The following is a 23412-nucleotide window of genomic DNA, read 5'->3' as shown; positions in this document are numbered from 1 at the left end:
TCCTTCCTTCCTTCCTTCCTTCCTTCCTTCCTTCCACTTACTTAGGAGCTTATTGCTCACCTTTTAAAACTGGCTCCAGCCGGGTCGTGGGATGGAGGTGGGGATTATAGCTCACTAAATTGCCACCGAACTGCTAGCCGCCATCAGCCCGGGTCCAAACAAGGTCCCAGCTGTGCTCCACCAGCACTTTTTAAGTATGGACAATTGACTTTAAACTCATGTTCTCACTCTCTCTCTTCCTTCTTGGACCATGAGCCAACTATGGATTCAGTCATTTAGGAATTTTTGAAACTTCATTCAACAACATACACTGAACTGAGCTGTGAGTCTCTTCTCACTTTCAGTTACATTTAACTCAGGCCCTGTACAGACCAGCACTTTGTGCCAGCCTGTGGATGGAGTCAGGGTACAGCGTCCTGATGCTGGATGCCCTAACTCTGCCCCCAAGGCTTCATGATGTGGCATGCTGTTCCAGATGGTGCACAGCATCATGGCACGACTCTGGCACTGCATCCAGATGATGCAGCGTCAAAGGGGCACCTTAAAGCTACACTGCTGTGGCTACGGCACCCTTTGGATGGCACAAAAAGGAGCAGCTTTTTGCAACTCCTTTTTGCGCCCTCCAGAGGCTGGATCAGGGCCGTGGCATGAGGTTGCCACTTTGGGACCGTCTATATAACCCCTTACTGTGCCTGGAGACAAACGTAGTCTATATTTTCAGCATAAGCATTTCATCCTTAATCTTACCTGTGTTGTACTTGAAGTATATATTATTCTTGTGAATGAACACTTTGGTCTTTATTCCTGTGAAGTGCTTTAGATATATTTTAATGCATTGACTGACTTGTAAAGTGCAGAAGATGAAGCAATGATAGTTCTTTTGTTCTTCATACTTAGATGTTTTATGAGACCTTCTTTTTGTTTTTGTCTTTTCTAAGATATTGCACAATGTTGTTTCTGTCTTCAGTGAATTAATAGTAGATATTTGCAGCTGGAATCCATTTCATTCATGCACAATACTTAGAACAACAGACATTATATTATATTCCAACCCCTTTTGTACCCTCCCACTGTGTGTATGTGGTTTGTTTCTCTGTGTGTATAGAAGATACTTTCCTCTAGTGACTAATGTCTCCTGTGTCTCATTTTGAAAAAGATCTAAATCCTCTAGAGTCAGGACTGTCTATTGGGAATCTTTTCATACATAAACTATAGTATTTATGGTTAGATCATTAAACAAAACTTCCATAATAATTGCTCTGAAGAGTTTTTGCTAGTAAACTGTAGTATTCTAGCTTCTTTCTATAATAAATGTAGTTCAGGTTTAGGAAATGGTTGTTGCTTAAACTTAACTTTTTTAAAAAGAAAAAAATGATCAACAAAAGAAACTGGAGAAGTATTATCATTGTAATATGTGTTGAATGTAGCATATTGCAAGATGTTTATGAAGGTGGCCATTAATACACTGCAAAGACTAATTTTGGTCCAAAACACACTGCAGAAGTAATCCAGTTTCAGACCATTTTAACTGCCCTGGCTCATTGCTAGGGAATTCTGGGAACTGTAGTTTATTGTGGCACCAGAGCACTCTGACAGAGAAGAAATGTATGTGTGTTTTGGACCTTAGAGTGGATATTCAATGAGCTATAGTCTTATGTTCCATTTGGACGTCTCTTCTCCAGCATTTATGAACATGATGAGAAATGATGAGGATAAGACATAATATCGCTTGGTTATTCTGTAGACATAATTGGACCATTGCATAGCAAAACTTTATTGACTTTTGATCCCATTCAGATTAATTTCTCCTGGTATATTCTTATTTTTAAATGGTTTGCAATATTAATGTCAAATTGTTCAATGTTCGCCTATATAGTCATATTTAATGACACACAAACACACATACATTTGTCATCTTGGGCCTGAAACTAGTACTGAAGAATGGTACTTACCATACCATTCCAGGGTAGAATAATCAGAATTGACAACAATTCCACTAAGTAAATTCATAGCAGCTTGATTTTTATGGAGCAGGTGGGTTTTAGTTATGTTTTTAACTTTTCTATATTCTATATTTTAGTTTACACATTGTAAACCAGTTAGGGAATGCTTAAGTGCACTGATAAGTGCTATAGAAATGTACTTGCTATTGCTATTGTGTGATTTTATACTGTATGTAGTTGTTTTGAATTGTTTTGAATTTTACTGAGATTTTAAATGTTTTGTCTGTGAGCCACCTTGGGTCTCTCCCTCAGAGAAAGGCAGCATACAAATGAAATAAATAAATAAATAAATAGGTAGATTGTATCACAAGATGGAGATGGCAGAAGAAGCATATGCTGAAAGCTCCCTTCCCAGCTCCACTCCTTGGCTTGTATTGCAACCAGCAATGCCAAGAACCCCCAGCTACAAGTTCAAATCACTCACCAGTGCAGGACAGCTGTGTTTCTGCCAGTGTGAGGGGATGGTCTTTCAGAACATAAAGAGTCTAGAACTTTTGTTGTTGTTGTTGTCTGTCCTCAAGTCAATCTCAGCCCATGGCAACTCTGTAGATGAGACATCCCCAAGACCTCCTGTGCTCCACTACTCTGCTTAGTTCCTGCAAATTCATACTCGTGACCTCACTAATAGAGTCCATCCATCTAGCATGCAGCCTTCCTTTCTTTGTACTTCCCTCCACCTTTCCTAGCATTTTTTTTCCAATGAATTGTGCCATCTCATGATGTGTCTGAAGTATGACAGCTCCAGTTTTGTCATCTTGTCTTCCAGGGATATCTCTGTTTTGATCTATTCCAAGACCCACTTGTTTGTCTTTTTGGCTGTACATGGGCTCCTCAGCATTCTTCTCCAGCACTACATCTCAAATGGATTTATTTTCTTTCTATCTGCTTTCTTAACTGTCCAGCTCTCACATCCACATATGGTAACAGGAAAAACAATGGGTTGTACAATTCTGACTTTTGTGTTCAGTTGTACATCTTTGCATTTTAGAATCTTTTCTAGTTCTTTCATAGCTGCTCTCCCTATTCTTGATCTTCTTCTAATTTCCTCACTGCAGTCCTCATTTCTATCAAGTTTGATCTCAGGTATGAGAACTCTTTTACTGCTTCTATTTCTTCATTGTCTAGGTGGAATTTGTCTAGGTTCTCAGCTGTTATCATTTTTAGCAATAGCAATAGCAGCTTCATTTATATACTGCTTCACACAATAATAAGCAGTCTCTAAGCAGTTTACAACTGTAAGCTAGTTGCCCCCAGCAACCTGGATACTCTTTTCAGTGAGCTCAGAAAGATGAAAGGATGAGTTGACCTGGAGCCACTGGCTGGGATTGAACTCACAACCTTGTGGTTTGTGAGTGAGTGGCTGCAGTACTGGCATTTAACACTGCACCACCAGGGCTCCTTTTTTTCCCTCCTTTATGTTTAACAGTAGGCTTGCCTTTGCACATTCTTCCTTTACTGTTTTACTGCTATGTTTTTAGAAGGTCAGTATGTGGAGGGAAAAGAATCCATGCGACTAAGGAAATGTATCTTTAAAAAAATATTTTACTCTCTCTGGGTAGGAACAAAATGCTTCCAACTGCATTGTTTGGATCAGAACTAAAAAAGAGACAGTAAGTACATCAACAAATACCACCACATCCTAACATGACTGCCCATCTGTACAATTGCACAGTCAATTTAAAAAGAACACCAATAAGGATCAAATAACTGCTGGAATTAAAATGAGAAGACAAAAGAAAAGTCTTTGGAAGCTCTGCTGAATCTGTCATTACCTTTTTTTTACATCTGTCCCACCACCAGAAAGCAGGAGGGAGTATAGAGAGATTTTACTATTCTCTAATGGAATGTGCTCATTTCTGTATTGATCCATTGTGACTAATATCAGTCCTTTTGATTCCAATGGGCTTGCACTAAATGTGGCTGAATCCACACCTGCAAAAAATATTCAGCTTCAGTACACATTATCCAGCACCAGTTCCACCCTGGTTTTGTTGCTTTAGCATCACACTCCTCCTTTTAATCTGAAATTGAATTGATTGTACACCCACACTCTTCCCCTAGAAAGCCACATTGGTATAAATGGCCTCCAGACAAAGATAGGAGTCCGGGTTCTAGTGCTAGGATGTGGAAGGGAAGGAGCTGAAAAGAGACTAGACAGTGTTCCTTACCCTCTGATCTCCCCCACCCATTTCACCCATTTTATTAAGTTATGCTTAAGTGGCTTCAGTGATAAATTTTGTAGTTGAAAACAATTCTTTTTGCACATATGCAAGGAGGAGAGAGAGAGAGAACACCCTAGGATTCCTGCATGGAAAGACAAAACATAGAGTGAGTGAGAGATGGGAATGGAGAGATTGGTTGTGAAGTTTGAGACAATTTAGAGCCTTCATTTTCTTTTCATTCCTGGAGGGCTGAAAGCAACCAGTCCACCACAAACCTAACTCGACAGGGAGATTTAAAATAAAGGAGGCAGTTGTGACTTGGGCTGCATGAGAGCAAGCAGGGGGAAGCTGGGGGGATACTTCTAGTATATCTGTATAATAGAGTCCTTTGGCTGTTTGGGGGTGTTTTTCTCTGTGTGCATGAGGAGGCATAGAAATATCAATAAACCTTTGACAACTAAAATCACTAGCCCACAAAGTAAATATGGCAGTTGCGTCTCTCCTACTCTATTCTCCCACTCCAGGAGATAAATGGAGTAATGACATAAGTAAAAATCATAGATGCTTCCTAGGGCCACAGACAGCAGGACCGTCTACCTCATACTGTGATTTGGACTCTCCAGTCAGGCCATCACAACAGCCATCATAGTGTCTGGTGTCATAGTCATGGGGAGGACAAATTACTTCTTTCATCCATTATTAACTACTCATCCTTAAGTTTGAAGACTTTCACAAGCACACTGTATATGTCATTGTGTTCAATGGAGCTCTCGCCCAAGTACAGTTTTACATAATGTTTTCCATAACTGTGTCCTGGCTTGCTATATAGAAACTGGCTGGTGGATATATAAATAGACAATACAATCTACTAGCTCTTGTGAATCAAATCACTTTGAAAAGCAGTTATTCAGGCTAAATTGATAAGTGAATCACTTAAAAAAATACAAGTGTTGTTGTTGTGTGCCTTCAAGCCATTTCTCTATGGTGAACTTATCACAGGGTTTTCTGGGGCTGAGAGTATGTGACTCGCCCAAGATCTCCCAGTGAGTTTCCATGGCCTATACCATTAAAAGTAATCACCTCTGTACTTTCTTTTTCCTTTCCATTTTTCTTTTAGCTCAGCAGCATCCAAAAAGGAAAGATCATTATACCTACATAGTTAAATCTATGCCTTTGGGAAGAGATTGTGTGCATAAATACAGCTGTATAAATGTATCGGTACAGAATACATTAGAAAGTCATCTGAGACTGAGGCAAGAGTGAAATGAGCTGAAATTGTCAGGCTGTACAATTTCTACTGAATTTTGCAACAGGCTTTCTTAGTCATTCATTCTCTTAGTATGATCTTAAACAGCAATAGCTTCTCCCCCCCCCCCCCTCTTTTTTTTTTTTTTAATAAATTACTGAATATTTGACTTCATTCATGACACATGGCCAGAATTCATGGAGCATTTTGGTTTGATCTATGAAGAGATATGTTTCAACAAGTTTGTTCCAACTCCCAACTACCCAATGTAAGTTTCTTGTTTTATTTTATCATATGTAATATTTTTCTAAAAGACTCTCTTTTTCTGTTTTACCTTCACTCCGCCTTCATATATATAAATCTGATTATTTCAAAGATAGCAGGGAATGTTACTTCTTCATATTCTGTATGAATAATTTGATTTCAAAGAACATCATTCCAAATTACTAAGGAGCTCAGTTATCAAGCTCAATATGAAGGCTTTAGTACAGGAAAAAAATAATTTCCTTACTAAAACTGAAAAAACAAATGGTAACCCATCATTATTATTTTAAAAGAAACATACATGATTCACTACCAGAAGGTAAGCTATGAGAAATGGGGCAGTTATTGTTTCTTTTTCTTGTATTGGAAAGATAATAAAACATGTGGTCCATGTGAGGTTAATGAAATAATTGGAGGTGCTGGAATGTGAAAAGGTACTGGAAAGATAAAACAAATTATTACCCTTGAAAACTGAGAGAACTGAAGTTATGACTTTTGATGTGTCGGTACATGTGATATTTCTTTTTTTGTAAAAAAAAAAATCAATGTTCTAAACGTTTCAAATTAAATGATGTTTTAACATTATACCTACCTTAACTGAGTTTAATAGTATAACCAATTGTAATTTTGTTTGTGCTATTTTTATTCATGCTGGGGGCTACAATGGATCCCAGCTCTTCCCCTCCAGAAGAGGGAAACAAGCATAAAACAAACAGATGCATATGTGCATATACAGTGTGACCTTGATTTATGTGGGGGATCTGTTCCGGACTCCTCCGCGTAAAGCAAATTATGTGTATGCTCGAGCCCTATTTAAATTAATGGGGCTCATGCACAATGTGGTGCAGTGGCGCATTAGTCTCCATGGTATGTGCTGCCCCTTCCTCCATGTACAGCTTTCAGTGTATGCTGAAAGCCGTGTAAAGTGTGCCCGCTTATGACACGGGTGCACTGTACATACATATAGACTGATAGATCTGGAAAACATGTGATGTCATAAATTTGTGTAAGAATTAGAAAATAAAAAGGTGGAACAGAGAATGAAAAGATTGTTCTTTAATTTAACAGAGTTAAGGTTGATTCCAGGTCACAATATATTTTACATCCAGTGCATACTGTATATGTATGTAGCTTTCCTTTCTGCTTTTATTTTGCTAACATACAATGTTGGGGATAGTTTTTGTGGTTTTTTCGGGCTATGTGGCTATGTTCTAGCAGAGTTTCTTTCTGATGTTTCAACAGCATCTGTGGCTGGCATCTTTTCTCTGAAAATGCCAGCCACAGATGCTGGCGAAACGTCAGAAAGAAACTCTGCTAGAACATGGCCACATAGCCCGAAAAACCCACAAAAAGCTATGGTTGCTGGCCATGAAAGCCTTCGACTTTACAGTGTTAGGGAGTTCAGTTGAAAGTGCACCAAGGAGCTAAAAAATGTCACATTGACAAGTGTGTAGGGTTTTTAGCCACTGCTAACTGCCATACCAAGATGGGGTGGAATTAGAAGTCAGTTTGAAAAGGATGCCCCCATATGCTGAAGCACTAGTCCAGGTCACCTCTCACATTTTGTTGATTTTATGTGCCTTCAGGTCATTTTCAACCTATGGTGATCCTATTGTAGGGTTTTCTTGGCAAGATTAGCCCAGAGAGGGTTTGTCATTACTTTCCTCTGAGGCTGAGAGGATATGCTTTATCCAAGTGCAACTAGTGGGTTTCCATGGCTGAACAGGGAATCAGTTCTTGGTCTCTTGGTATCCTGGTCCAACATGCAAACCACTACATCACATTGACCTCGCATTTACTGTATATTAAATAGAAAGAGAAATACAGCCACATTCACATTTAATGGACTGAATATTTCTTGACACAGAGACAGTCAAGGGTGGACTTTTACTGCATTCAGGTAGTGGATAAGATGGAATTAAGTAGTCTGAAGAGGACTATTGAGTTTGGGATATTAGTTTGAAAATACATGTGGATTACTTGTTTATTTCATGTTTGAAATCTTGGAGATGAAAGTGTGAACTGGCCTAACTAACAAACATGAAGTGCAAGGTGAAACCAAAGGTCTCTTCAGATGCAGCAGGCATTGACATGGACAACAAAGAGTAAAGGTACACTGTTGGTCTATCACTTGATACCACAGTCTGCCTAGCTCCACCGCTGAATGCTCAACACTGAATGTAGATATCTGAGGGGGGAAACATATGGGATAAAAGTTGCTTATAGGTTATAGTAAACATCCTAATTGCACTGCGTCATCTGCTTCAGTCAGATTTTCCCTGACTTCACTTGAATTCTTGTGCCTGGTTTTGGCCATGACTATGTAATAAATATATTGACAAGCTGGGATATGTACAGAAGAGGAGTCAGAATGGTAAAGAGACTGGAAAGCAAACCCTGTAAGAGTTGGGAATATTCAGCCTAGAGAAGAATAGATGAAATTATCACTTTTTAAAAAAAAGTATCTGTGGGGATATTGTGTGAAAGGTGGTGCAAACTTGTTTTTGCTGCTTTAGATCATAGATTCCAAACCATTGGTTCACATTACATGAAAGAAGATTATCAGTAAACATTAGGAGATATGTCTTGATGGAAAGAGCTATTTGACAGTGAGTGGGATAGACTTCCATAGATTGTCCTTCACCAGATGTTTTAAAAAAGATGTGAATGGCCAACTCTCAGGTATATGTTAGATGTAGACTACTGCGCAGCGCAACAGACCAAGTGACCATTGGGGAATCTTCCAGCTTTACCTTCTGTGTGAATTCCCCAGACATGAAAAACTTTTTATAGGTGGGTGTTGTTCTTCAGAAAACCTCATTCCAAACATTGTTGAAGGTTATAGGTAGGGTACAACCACTAGCATGGACCTTGCTTTACCAGACTTCCTCCATACAGCTAATGTATTGGAGGGAGGTATGAATTGTCTAGCATTTGATCTGCTGCAGTTGCAAATTTTTCCACAGCTGATTCATCTTCAAGTAAAAATGAGTGATTCAGGATGGAGAGGCTATTGTAACTTGTTTCAAGCCTTTAATGTTTGTTACATGTGAGATTATATACATGAGATGTAACAATTAAATTTGTACGAGCCTTAAACACCCACCACAATGCTGAATCCTTGCCAAAGCAAATATTTATCTTTACACCTGTATATATTTAACAAATTTTCCATCTGGCCTTTCTTGACATTTCAAAGCATTATGTTTTGGCAAATTCTCTTCAAAAACAAACTGAGATTGTTCTTCACGTTGCTAAAACACTACTTCTATTTGAGAATGAAAAGTACAAAATGTGATTCTCAAATGTAAATGAAAACATTGGAAGTATTACTATTACATTGTAATGTATGCTAAACGAACTAACTGATTTCTTCCCCCTTACTATACAGAGACTGTATGAAACAAGAAGGGTCCAACACAACCACGGTGACTGAATTTTTGCTTCTGGAACTCTCTGATCAATTTGAGCTGCAAATGTTATACTTTGTACTGTTCCTACTGATTTATCTGATAGCCTTGACTGGCAACCTTCTCCTCATCATGATTGTAGCTGTGGACCGCCATCTTCACACACCCATGTACCTTTTTCTGGCCAATTTATCCATCCTTGATATCTTCTTCATCTCAGTCACAATCCCTAAATCCATCAATGTCTCCTTGACCCAAATCAGATCTATTTCCTTCTCTGGGTGCATGAGCCAAATCTTTTGGGGGGTCAACTTTGCTTCTGCAGAACTAGCTCTCCTTACTGTCATGGCATATGACCGCTACATTGCCATCTGCTTCCCACTCCAATATCATGTGATAATGAATAAGATGAAATGTGCCGGCATGATAGCTGGTTGTTGGATAAGCAGTACAATCTATGCAATGCTGCATGCAATGAATATCATTTTCTTGCCATTTTGTGGTCCAAACAACGTAGATCAGCTTTTTTGTGATATCCCCCAAATACTAAAGCTTGCTTGTGCTGACACCTTTGGCAATGAAACTGCAGTCTTTGCATGTGGCATTGTGTTTGGTTTGATTTTCTGTTCTTCAATCATTGTATCTTATGCTCACATATTTTCTGCAGTGCAAAAAATCCCTTCTTCCCATAGCAGGTACAAAGTTTTTTCTACATGTTTGCCTCACCTTATTGTTTTTTCTTTATTTCTGTTTACTGGGATGTTTACACACATGAAGAGAAGCTCAGGGTCATCAATCTCTAAGGAACTCCTGGCAGCTTTACTATATTCTGTAGTGTCACCAATAGCCAACCCAGTCATTTACAGTTTGAGAAACAAAGAGATCAGGAAAGCACTTGAGAAATTCATGAATAAAGTAATCTTCAATCAACACGTGCTGACAACAAAGTAAAGATATGGGAGATGGAGAATGACATCAAAATAATAATAATAATAATTATTATTATTATTATTATTATTATTATTATTATTAATTCACAGATAGAATCTGCTCACAAAATGTTAAATGTATACTACTTTATATTCAATGTCACATTTCTAAGATGTTTTAAACAAAATTATCAGCTAATTAAGCTTTTGCTTTATAAATTATAAGGAAAAGTAGCATATGGAATATTGAACTGAGAAAGTTTGGTATGTTCATGCTTAATGTTATTGTAGATCTCCAAGATTTGTAAATCTCCAAGATCTTCGAAAGAGCTTACATAAATCTTCTCAGAAATAAGTCCCTCATATCTTGAGTAGAAAATTCCTAGGTAAATACATAGATGGGCTGCTAGTCAATGCCTACTCTCTCCAGGTTTACTCCCATTAAACACACTGATATTTACTTTTGAGTAAACAGTCATGGAGCATCTTTTTATGTCATAATAGCATACATTGTGTTAAGTATCATTTTATGTTAGAGAAGATTTGGAATGTGGATCTTAACTATAATAATAATGTAGAAAAGAGAGAAGGGTTTGAAAGGTGGTCACTGCTCACGCATACATAGATATAGAGTGAAGTGCATGTATAAATTACACCCCCAATGTCCCAATTTTGGACTGAGAGTGTCAAACATTGACTGTGAAGGTCTTCAGTGGGACTCTGTGCTTTTAGATATACACACTTGGCATTCTCACTCTGGGTGGGAACAATGAAGTACCAGGGCTCCAAAGCCGACTAACAGACAGGCAAAAATAAAGCTGCTTTCGGCCATTTTGGAAGTGTGATGTTTAAATGATGCATGTATCCTAAGAGACTGGAAGCCACACCAAAGCCATGCTCCAGTCCTAAAGACTGGAGTGCAGCTTTGGCATAGCTTCTGGCCTCTTAAGATGCGTGTGTCATTTAAACAGCATGCCTCCAAAGTGACCCAAAGCAGCTTTATTTTGACCTGTCTGTTTGGACCCATAGAAATCACATGGAACTGAATGTGCTTAAAATCATACTTCAGAACTCTATACTAAATGGGTAATCCTGTCAGTGGCATACACTCATTAACTTGTTGTTATTCAAATAAGCATGCTTGTAAGTTAGTTCTGCAAGGAGGTATTCAGTATCTTCTTGAACAATGCTTCCCCTTGCTCAAACAAGGAAGCTTCACAAAACAGGTGTGTGCCTCCCTATCCATTTAGTGGCTGGGACACAGACAAGGATCTTGAAGGGTTGGGCATCTACGCAATGTTTAGCGGCAATCCCGTAGCTAGTGTAGAAAACCATGCGTTGTCCTCCTGTGTCTCCAGAAATCTAGGTGAGAGATGTCTGTTTCTTTCTCTCAGCTGCAGAACTGAAGCCAGACACCACCCAGGTGTCCTCATCTTCTCCTGGTCACTAAATGGACATGGTGGTGTATAGAGGTGCTGTTTAAGATCAAGATAAAGTACTCTGTAAATAAATAATAAACAGTGAAACATAATCATACTAGTCTAATTAAGTGCATCAAATGTGAATCACTACTAAAAGATGGGCCAAACATTATGTTTGGGATTGTGCATGGCTATTTTGTTGTGACTTTTCAGGGAGGGAAGCTTCCAATTGCAGCAACGGGGTTCAGGGTTTCTTCTTTTTTCCACACTTTTCTTTTTGAAAACAGTTTATAATCACCAGCTTTCACAGCAGCTTCAGTAGCACACCCATTCTTAAGACAAGTGCCTATGTGCAGATACTTTTCTTAGAGGCCCACTGGGACGTAACTGAAGAGTAAAAAAGTCCCATTACTAGCTCTCCAAAAAGTGTCTTTCAAAGAAGAATATATTAGCTTTGTTTGAGGGTCTGCCTGAAACTATGATGCAGATTGAGCAAAGGATAGTTGGCAAAGACAATCAGACCAGGGTTACAGAATTCATTCTAATTGGATTTTCAAATTACCCCAAGTTTCAGGTACCCCTCTTCACCATTTTTCTTCTTATGTACACCGTAACTCTGACTGGAAATATCCTTATCATTCTTGTCACAACAGTGGACCCTATACTCCACAGTCCCATGTACTTCTTCCTTCAAAACCTTTCCCTCTTAGAGCTATGTTTCAATTTGGTAATTGTCCCAAAGATGCTAGTCAATTTCATGATGGAAAACAAGACCATTTCCTATGCAGGTTGTGCCACCCAGATGTATTTCTTCTTCTTTTTTGGTGCAGCTGAATGTTGCCTCCTTGCTGCAATGGCGTATGACCGTTATGTTGCCATCTGCAACCCTTTACATTACCCACACATAATGAACAGATCAGCTTGTTTCCAACTGGCTGCTGCCTCATGGTTCTCAGGTTTCCCTGTCTCTATTGTGCAGACAACATGGATATTCAGTTTTCCATTTTGTGGGCCAAACACAATCACTTTTTTGTGACAGTCCCCCAGTGCTAGAGTAAGCTTGTGCTGATACATATGTGTTTGAAATAGAAGCTCTCACAGCCACAGTGCTCTTCATTATATTCCCTTTCCTCTTGATTCTGCTCACATATGTGCACATTGTAACTACCATCTTAAGAATGCCCTCAGCGGAGGGACAGCATAAAGCTTTCTCTACATGTTCATCTCATCTTGTTGTGGTTACTTTGTTTTATAGCACTGCCACATCTACCTACTTCAGACCTAAATCCAGCTACTCACCAGAAACAAAGATCCTCTCTCTTTCCTACACAGTAATCACACCCATGTTAAACCCCATCATCTATAGCCTAAGAAACAAAGAGGTTAAAGGTGCATTGAAGAGAACATTATTCAAGGGACTATCTGCTCAGAACAAAAGGTGGGATAGATGATATGTAGATTAATCTCCTGATGACTGGAACATCAAGGGAAGATTTGCATGTACAAATAGGATTTATTTTATTTGTTTAGATTAAAGCATTTTACAGTCATTTTCGAAAGGAGGAGGAGGAGGAGGAGGGAAGAAGGATAATATGCATCTGTCAGCTTAGATGAACTTCCCAAGAAACCTGATGGATAGTAGAAATATGAGCAAAATTCTTAATGTAATGAACTATTCTTCTTCACCCCCCCCCCCTTTTTTTTTAAAAAAGGATCTTTGAAAATCTATTAACCAAGTAATAAATATGTGTCAAAAATAAATGCTGACCCTTGCTTGTTTCATTTGAAATGATCAGTTATTGAATTTTTAGATTGAACAGACTGAAAAGAAGATGAGCTTGTTTCCACACATATCAAACTGCTATTCCTATACATCAGAAGGGGCCAAGGTGTGGTCCTCCAGATGCTACTGGTGTACACTATCAACACCAAGTACTAGTCATGCTGTCGGGGACTAAGGATGAAAAGAATATTTTTAATTACTTACTACCAGGTTGAAAAGACGTTTCCCAACAATTGGGAACTCCCATTGAGGGGAATAATTGTTTTATTTCACTTGTTTTAAATTTTCATTTTAGGATTGTTGTTAGACTGTTTTAAATAGTAGCCTAATGTGTTTTTAATTTTTAAAAAATATTTCAACTGTTTTCAACTGTTTTCACTTGTAAATTGCCTCAGGAACCCTTGTGAGCTGGGAGGTGGAACAGAAATATCTTAGGGAAAAAAATAAAGCAGGAAGAAGGAGATGTTCTCCTGGTATTGGGCAGCCTAAACTGTTGCACAGCAATTATTCTATGGAGAAATCACATGGAGTTTTGTTACACACAATGGATATTCTGAAACCTTTTTTCTGCACATAAAACAATCATTCATGCAAGAAAACATGGTTTTTGTGGAAGAATAATTCCTATACAACAATATGCAAAGGATCTTGTAGCATTTATATGAGAAAAGAAGGGTGAAACCAATTGGAATATGAGCAAGTTTCTCCATGCCATTCCACATGTCCTTGTAGCACTTCCATTTTCTTCCCCAGGGTAGATGGTAATCAAAGCATGCCTTTTACGGAATGGGATTTTCCATTTTTTTCACATGTTATGTTCTAAGATTTTCTGGAGAGACCCTTTTCTCTGCCCCACCATCTTCTCAGGCTGATTTGCTGGAAACAATAGAGAAGGCCTTCTCAGTGTCTGGTCTCAGACTCCCTCACTAGAGAAGCCAGGATGGCCCCAGTCCTGCCCTCCTTCTATAAGCAAGTTAAAATGTTTTACTGCTGGCTTGAAACCAGACTTACATGGATCTAGACAATCCATTTTATCCAAGAACATCCGAAGCTGCTCAGCCACCACAGCTTCATGTACCTTGCCCAAATGTGGGATATTAATGATATGGTAGTACAGATGCACAACAGCCTCCTTTATGATAGCAGGCACCTCCCCTAATTATTGTGAGACATTTAACACCCCTTGACCCCACCCAGTCAATTCACATCTGCTAGATCTTAAAAGTCAAGAGGTGCAAGGGTAAGACTACATGGGGTGGGACAGACCAATTCAAGGGCCTTATTCACACAATCAGGCTGCAATAAATGAAACTGATCCCAAGAATATTGACTAGCTAGTGCAGTGGACCCCTCCCTAGACTCTGCATAACTGTGGCATCAAGTTGGGAACAAATACGAACAACTTTCTGCTCAAAGTGCCTGGCAAATTTATCACAGCAGGTAACTGAGGGTTCTAATCCTAACCTCTCTAAGCCTAACCCTAATAGGTTCTGAAAAATCTCTGCTGGACAGTGTGCTAAAGACAGAATAGAGGAGGCAAAATAAATTATTTTTCCAAAATTCACAGTTACATAGTAGGCACAATAAAAGGTCTTTGCCAAGTTTTGGTCCTATTCTTCCTATCTTCTATACAATTTGAACTCTAGCTGCCATCCAGCCTGTTTCATTACCCATAGATCTTTTGTAAACCGAAGTCCATAGATCTTTTGTAAACCAAAGTTAATTACATACACCACAATGGCTGTTTAGGAGTTATTGCATCAGTTTCACCATTTCATAGTAAAAACATGGCCTCAATAGAATCACTTGCCCTGCCAGTTGGAAAATTTATCACAGCATTCAGGAGTACTTCAGATGGTACATGTCTCTGGAGGTACACCATCTCAATCAGTCCTCCACACCTGCAGGGAAGGTCTGGTATTGCCAAACCAGACTTCACAAGGAAGTGATCTGACATGACAATGGGATTGTTGTCCATCCCCCTAAAAACAAACCAACAAACAAACCAGATCACCCTCTATCTGTCCAAGTCCTGCAACATGTGTTGGACCAATGATATACTGAGACAGCCCCATGGTTATTATGATAGCCATGAAGTTCTAAGCAGGTGCTGGCAGTAGAACCTCCGCATAGATGCTGAAGGTCCCCAGAACCACAGTGTTGGGCTTCTGAGACCACCTCAGTCAGCTGAAGATGGAACACTTCAGGGCAGGGGGGTGGGCAGTAGACCAGCAGCACCCCCATTCTGTCTCTTTTGCCCAAAACAAGGTACAAACCCTCAAAGACAGTGCTAGAATGGATGGGCTTCCCTATGAGAGTATAAAATCCTTAAGGATGACAGCAACTCCCACCCCTAACTCCCCCCAGTCTGGGCTTAAAGTGTACTGAATATCCAGGTGGACAAAGGTGGGGTACATTGACACCACCAAGCTCATCCACCAAGGTCTCTACCATACATTCTGTGGTGGAAATTCCTTGTTGAAATAAAAAGCCATAGAAACATGGAGTCGCTTTAGTTAAAGAAAAATAGGTTTTTAAAATAGAGGCTTGGAGTTTAGAAAAAATTAGAGCAAAGGAGTAAAAAGAGCATCATGACCCGTAAGAAGCTGGCACCAACAAAATTAGACATAATATACACAATTTAAGATAAGGATACATTGTTGATGTTCAGAAGCAAGGTTAGAAGGAAAGCTACTAAATTCCTAAAGGAGGGGGTAAGGAGTGATGATGCAGTTTTAATGTATGCATGTATTTATGTTCTGATTGAAAGAATTCTGTATGTTTAAATTGTAATTAGCCAATCAGGTGTATTGAAGAAGCTTCTTTGTCTTAATATAAAAAGAGCTATTTTGTCTTGTTGGGGATCTCAGCTTTTTGGAACTTGAATTCCACTGAGTTCAATGTTTTCCTTTGTCGACAATTGGAAATAAACTTATGGATTTTCAATCTACTAGGTCCTCTTGTCAATCATTGCTATGCCAGGCCTAGATCTTTAAGTTTCCTGAAATTTCTGTTACAATTCCAGGTCAGCCTATTCATCTACAATTAGGTTATGGATGGTAATTGTTTTATTATATGTTGAATGGGAATTCAGCAGTGGAAGCAGCAGTGAGAGGAATCTGAATCTTGAGGGATAGTATATGGACCACAACATGGGATAGATTTCAAACATTCAGTAATGTTTAAAGGGATATAAATCAATCAATCTATCAATCAATCATCAGGAAGTGTACAACATGGACATGGTAAACAATGAAATAGACACAATAAATGAAAGAAGAGCAATAATATATGGGGGTTTCCACACACTTATCCAAAAGTATGCATTAGGTCTATTACCTAAGTGCTCAACTCAATGCTCAACTTTCATGCAAATAAAGCCAAGTAGTAACATTTGGACATTGCTATAGCACCAGTGTAAGAAGAAACAGCTGGATGTTTACTAAATGGAAGGGCCTCCTGTGTCACATAAAGAAAATAGTAATTATGAATTTGTCCTTTCTCAAAGAGATTCTCTCATCTCCACAGTTTACACACATATTTTGGTCTCTTCCTGTTTTTAAGGTATCTCAAGAGTCATGAAGAGGAGACATGTATAGTTGAGGGAGCATGCAGAAATCTTCAGATGATATAACTGCAAGCCCCACTCGGCTTTTGAATTTCTAGGCCCAAGCAAGTCTCAGTGGAAAGTAACCCCAGTCCTGAATGTGTTGCAGAAATAGAAACTGTTAAAGAGCTGGTTCAACAGAATTTAGAATGAAAGAAAATTAATAGTTTGCTTTGTGTGCCATAACAGAAAACTATTGACAGTTTTTGTATAATCCTTGCAAAAATTTAGTTCTACTTACTTCAGGCTTTTTTGAAATATCAGCTGTGGCAAAACAGACTTTGTCATTATAGAATTATATCCCCCAAAGTAGCTAGTATTCCAAGATGAATTTTGCATGGATCAAACATTGGATAAGATAAACTTTGAAGCTGTCAGTTTAATGAAACAGCCATACAATGCTGACAGTTGGAAAATGTGCTTATTTAAGGCATGCCATTTCTTTTCCTGGTGAGGCAGGGATGTTCTATGGTTCAAGCTAGTGCAACCCTTTTACACATATATTCATTTATGTAGGAAACCCCATGATAGGTTAGGGTGGCCATAAATCAGAAATTACTTGAAGGCACACAATAACAATGTGAATCTAAGACCATTTGTTGCCACAGTTCCCCCCTCCCCCCATCAGAGAGTTGCATTGATTGTTTCTGGACCAAATTCCAGCTATTTAAAAGCTTGCCTCTCCCTCTATCACACTGGTTCCCAACATTTAATACAGTTCCTAATGTTGTGGTGAAACCCATGAAATTATTTTCATTGATACTTCATAACTGTAATTAAATAGGTGTTTTCCAATGGTCTTAGGCGACCCCCATGAAAGGGTCAGTTGACCCCCAAAGGGGTCCTGACCCACAGATTAGGAACTACTGCTCTATCAGCATGTCCATGTTCTGTCTTAGTATTCTTTCTACTGGGAGGGCATAACAAAGAGTGGTAACCTGGACTTCTCCACAGTAGCACCCTGAATTAAGAATGCTCTGTGCCTGGTAGCTGAGGTGACATTAGTTTGTTGGCTTATTGCTTCCAAGCATGTATCCATGCTTAGGTGCTACTGTAAGTAAATATTATTCCATCTACTACAGCTTGTTGTTTTGTTTGCTTGACAATATACTGGCTTTTTAGATGCCTATTGATTGGTTGGTTTTGCCCTGTTACTGCTATCCCTGGAGGGTTTTTTTAAATGTAAGTTCAGTATAAACAGAACAAAGGAATAAACTAAATAACTAAGACATATTTGCATGCCTATACCATTTATATCAAATCCACAGCAATTTATCCACAAACTAAATATGAAGAATTTTGCACAGGCATGTCCATTGCCCAAAGACAAGTGAACTTGTATCTTCAGAATGCCAAAAAGTCATGGCTGTTCTCTATTTATATGCTAAGACATATTTGAACATCTGTCCTAATTTCAAAATAGTGTCTTTGCACAGATTTTATCACCTTTACAATCTGTGTCAAGATTCCTAGCTTTCATAAAACTTTAAATCTTAAAGAAAAACACATATATTTTCCAGTACCATTAGCAAAATGGCTTAGAAATTAGCAAAAACTGGCAATATTACCTATTACAGAAACGGGCAATTATCATATTCACATAACCATATCCATTTCAAAATCTGATACCTTTATATATGGTTTCCAGGTTGTTCTCCTGTTGTAGCATTCTACAGGGCTGGATGTTCCTCCTCACTTTGGACCAATATGATAATGCACCTTGTTATTTACATACTCAGCACCTCAGATTAACATACACTTTTTGCTGTCCACTTTTGATCCCCCAGTTTATATTTAAAAACATGAGATGAAAATGCAATTCCCATTTATACAAATTACATTGTTATTATATGGGCTAATAATGTCTTGCAGAAATCTATTTTTTAAAAAAACACTTCATTTTGATGGAATTAGCTTCAACGCTGTCTTTCTCAGAGCTCCTTTTACCTCTGTGTTCCTCAGACTGTAGATGATGGGATTCAATATCGGTGTTATAACTGTGTAGAAGAGAGAGAGAAGTTTGTCCACATTCAGAGAGTGGCTGGATTTGGGACGAATGTACATAAAAATGGCTGTTCCATAAAATAAAGAAACAACAACAAGGTGTGAGGAGCAGGTGGAAAAAGCCTTCTGACGGCTCTTGGCTGATTTCATCTGTAAAATGGCAGAAATGATATGGCAATAGGACATGAGAATCAGCATGAAAGGTATCAAAACCACAAATGCAGCAGCAACAATAATTTGAATTTCATTCCAGTACGTGTCCCCACACACTAGCTTTAGCACTGGCTGAATTTCACAGAAGAAATGGTTGATAACATTAGAATCACAGAAGGACATGCTAAAAATGAAGGTGGTATGACCCAAAGCCACCAGACAACCACAAATCCAGGACAAGGCAGCAATCTGGACACAGACTTTCTTTCTCATGATAGCTGTGTATCTCAGTGGGTTGCATATAGCCACATAGCGATCATATGCCATGACAGCCAGAAGACAACACTCAGTGACACCAAAGAAGAGGAAGAAATACATCTGAGTGGCACATGCACTGAAGGAAATAGTTTTGTCCAGGGCAAGAGTGTTCTGAAGCAACCTGGGGATCGTGACTGAAGTGTAGCAAATCTCCAGGAAGGATAGGTTCTCAAGGAAGAAGTACATAGGAATGTGGAGAGCAACATCCACATTGATGATAACAATAATGGTGACATTGCCTAGGATGGTGGCAATGTAAATACACAAGAATACCACAAAGAGAACTAGTTGAAGACCTGGAACATTAGACAAGCCCAGTAAAAGAAATCTATCTACTGCAGTGTCATTTTCCATTGCCTTGTGTTTGGCATATTTTGACCATGTGGTAAGCTGCATGGAGAAAAGGAGAAAACATGGATGAGAAGGAATACAGAGATGGAATCGTTTGTATTTTAAAACTAATCTACCAGTGTCATTCCCATAGTCATTGTTTCAACTGCCTCTGATGTTGAAAGGCACACACGGATTTCTTCTGCTTTTTAAAAAGAAGAAATAGGCTGAGAAAAATTGGTCTCAGTAGAAACCAACTCCTTTGTGTATTTCCTGACCTGAGAACTAATCCTAGGAGGCTAATTCTCTGCTAATTGGATCACTGCTAAATAAAGTGTTGTACTTTTGTTTTGTTTTGTTTTCTAAAAGAAAATCTCACTGATGGGTAATTGCAGTTTTAATCACCGTGACAACCCTCCTTGGGACTTTACCCTTTTGTTTTTATTATTGTTTTTGTTTTTGTTGTTGTTGTTTGTTTATATAGCACCATTAATGTACATAGCACTTTATAACGGAATAAAGTATTAATAACTACTTCAATATAAAATACTAAAATACAATACTAGAATAGAATACTAAAATAGAATTCTAAAAATGCAATAGTAAAATACAATAGTAAACTACTATTCAAAAAGAAGCTACACGCAAACAAACACAAAATATAGAATAAAATAGACAATCAGCTTTTGGAGATTATCACATAGAGAAATAGTGTGTTTATCTTCCTACAATTTTGCAACCTTTTCCCATTTTTCATCATATTGTTGAAATGAATTATTATTTATATATGCTGATAACGTATCTAGTATAGCTAACTCATGTACCTTTGTTACCCATTCGTCTATTGCAGGAACTAAATTGGCTTTCCAATATCTTGCATAGATTAGGCAGGCAGCCGTTATCATATATAATACAACATTTAACTCGTCTTGAATCAGGTTATCTTCTATAGTATCAGTTATATTTAGTAGGATTTCAAAAATGACAAGCTCTTGTTTTTGAAATGCCATGGGATTAGCACAGTTGGGGTCCAGGCTGAATCTGGGTTGCACTCGCCCAGATGCCAGAGCATGCGATAGCACCCGGCTTTGAATTTTCAATCCTGCATCTATATTGGGAGTATTTCTCCATGCAATAATCTCCATTGTAAAAATATAGTACATTAATCTGAAATTCCTAAAGTTTTAGAAAACAAAGAAGTTTTCAATTAGACTAATTTTAATGTTGTTTCTAACCTCCCCTCCCCCCGAGTTCTTTTGATATAAAATGGAGTAGAAATATTTAAATAAATAATATTAGTTAAGATAGGCCTGAGTTTAGTCAGATCATAGTCCACTACTTAGAGGCAGCCATAACAATAGCCAAAAGATAAAGCCGATAGCTTTTAAAGCAAATACATTGTAGGTGATCATCTAACTAGGTACTTGGGGGTGAAGGCTTGGCTTCTAGACTACCATTTTGAGTTATATGGGGCTCTGGTGCTGGGAACTATATGACCTTTGTAGATGTTCTTAGCTAAGTCTCTCTCAGAGGTTCAGCATTCAAAGGGGATAACGGATAGTGGAATCAAGTTTCAAGAACACACTGTTGAGATAAGCCCACAGAATGGAAGATCCCAGGAAATGTTATTTCCATTTCACCAATGGAAGCTTCTTGAGATGTATTGGTTACTAAACAACATATCAAACAATGTAAACCTACTGTGATACATAAGGACAAAAACATAAAAAGTGTTTTGCCACATTATTCACTGCAAATTGCTTAGAGATTTTATAATATCAAGTTGCATATAACTACAATAAACAATCAAACTATGTTTAATAAAAGTATTGCTGGCCTGTTTGGTTGAGAGCCAAATAGAGGGGAGTAGAGTAGCTGCGTCTGTGAGTAACAGCTGTGTTTATATACTGATTATTATAATAAAGATATTATCATTCAGATGAACCAAATTATGAACTATTTAGGATCACACCTGAAAAGCATGCTTCTGTGTATGTCTATTTACTCTTATACTAAAGCGTAAATAGCTATAACATGCTCACACATATTGTGCAGCTATAACACGTTCACACGTCTAATTCATATTGTATAATTTCAGATATATGCATTGATCATTAATGACTCTATGCAAATCTATCACCAGACTAATTAAATCTTTGCTTTCAATGTAAAGTATTGCAACATTAAATTACATTCTATGTACAGTAAGTTATTGTATAGATCTGTAGTCCCTACAGAACCAGGACAATGGTAAACTAATACAGGACTGGGATAAAGTATTGAAATTCTTGAGACAGGAGAAAGGGAATTTATTGACGACAGATTTAGGATGTTAATTACTAAGAGTAGTTTAAAAGTAACCTTGACTATCAGCTTACTGTATATAGTCATGTATAAGTCTAGATATTTTAGTAAAAAATATTGACCCTAAAAAACTTATTTAGGGGTCAATGTAGGTTCTGTACTTTAATTCATATATATTGAATAGAGTGGTAAAAGGCAAGAGTTTAGTCCATCCTGGGAGCCCCAAAAAGAAGCACGGAATCCCTCTACTTTCTCATCCATCCAGCCTTTAGGATGAGCACAGTTATGCCTGCCTGAATTTTACAAGTTCTTTAGCATCATTTTCTTTTGCATCATTCTTTACATCATTTGTTATAGGCCACTAAGTTTTACCCTCACCTTATCCACAAGTGATATTAAAATTCATAATTTTGGCCCCAAAACCTGTCCTCAGCTTGTACATGAGGTTGATTTATAGTCAAGTATATACAGTAATAAATATTTCATTTGATAGGAAAAATACAAGGAGTAAAAGTTTGAAATAGAAAAAAGCCTAAATGTAAAGAAGAGATATATAAAGAGAGAGCATGAATATACAGAAAGAACACAATTAACACCAATAAGATTGTGGAAGAGGAAATAATAAATGTATGCTGCTTATGTATGCTAGTAGGTCGTCAAGATTGTTCGTGTTAGTACAGTGGACCCTTGTTATACACTGGAGTTTGGTTCCAAGATCCCCCGTGGATAACAAAATCCGTGGATGCCCAAGTCCCATTAAATATAGTTACATAGCAAAATGATGTCCCTCATAAAAACTGGAAAATCAAGGTTTGATATTTCAAATTTATACTTTTTTTTAACATTTTCAAACCGTGGATGCTTAAACCTGTGTATAAGCAGGGCTGACTGTACTAGGAATGAGAGTTGGGGTATATGGATGACGATGTTGAGTGAATCTGTATGTTTGTTTTATTTATGTCAAAAATGTAGTAGTAATAATAATAATAATAATGTTATTGTACAGACCTGCCTTTCTTAAAAAAGTGGTCCTTGGTGTTCATGTTTGGTTTCAGTAAGATAATGTATAATTTAGGAGCAAAAATGCAACTCAGTAATCCAATACCAGAGGCCAAAATGGAGAAGATTTCCACAGCTACCATGTACTTCCCTTTGGTACTCAAATAGGTTGGAAGAAAGGATACCCAGACACTGCAAAACATTAGCATACTGAAGGTGATAAATTTGGCTTCATTGAATGTGTCAGGTAGTTTCCTTGCTAGATAGGCAACAGTGAAGCTAACACTGGCCAGAAAGCCCATGTAGCCCAGGACGATGTAAAACATTGTACTTGAGCCCTCATTACATTGCACCACAATTTGCTCAGACTGCGAGACTTTATCAAGGTCTGGGAATGGAGGAGTGGTGCCTAGCCAGATGGCACAAATTCCAACTTGGGTGATATAACCAAAAAAGATAAAGTAGTTGAATGGTTTTTT

At 38.1% G+C, this 23412-nt stretch overlaps 4 protein-coding genes across 4 annotated transcripts in view; 2 read left to right on the top strand and 2 right to left on the bottom strand.

Moving 5' to 3' along the window:
* The first annotated feature begins 9073 nt into the window (after positions 1-9073).
* Positions 9074-10036, top strand: LOC121933689 (olfactory receptor 14I1-like). The gene has a single exon (XM_042473673.1). The coding sequence runs from the start codon at positions 9074-9076 to the stop codon at positions 10034-10036; it is 963 nt and encodes a 320-aa protein (XP_042329607.1).
* Positions 10037-11916: 1880 nt separating this feature from the next.
* LOC121933688 (olfactory receptor 10A4-like) lies at positions 11917-12886 on the top strand. Its single transcript, XM_042473672.1, is given in 2 exon segments — positions 11917-12458; positions 12460-12886. Coding segments are annotated over 2 exon segments (969 nt in total).
* Positions 12887-18721: 5835 nt separating this feature from the next.
* Positions 18722-20390, bottom strand: LOC121934783 (olfactory receptor 10C1-like). Its single transcript, XM_042475623.1, has 2 exons — positions 20363-20390; positions 18722-19662 (listed from the first exon to the last, which is right to left on the bottom strand). The coding sequence occupies exons 1-2, from the start codon at positions 20388-20390 to the stop codon at positions 18722-18724; spliced, it is 969 nt and encodes a 322-aa protein (XP_042331557.1).
* A 2539-nt stretch (positions 20391-22929) lies between these two features.
* The window catches only part of LOC121933687 (vomeronasal type-2 receptor 26-like), a 28972-nt gene continuing 28489 nt past the window's right edge, over positions 22930-23412 (bottom strand). Inside the window, exon 5 of the mRNA XM_042473671.1 lies at positions 22930-23366. Coding sequence (XP_042329605.1) covers positions 22930-23366 — 437 coding nt within the window. The remainder of the gene's footprint in view (positions 23367-23412) is intronic.

The sequence above is a fragment of the Sceloporus undulatus genome, chromosome 6 (assembly GCF_019175285.1).
Source record: "Sceloporus undulatus isolate JIND9_A2432 ecotype Alabama chromosome 6, SceUnd_v1.1, whole genome shotgun sequence".
Taxonomy (NCBI): Eukaryota; Metazoa; Chordata; class Lepidosauria; order Squamata; family Phrynosomatidae; genus Sceloporus; species Sceloporus undulatus.
Note: the sequence above shows the minus strand (reverse complement) of the source record. Positions and strands in the feature narration are given on the sequence as shown.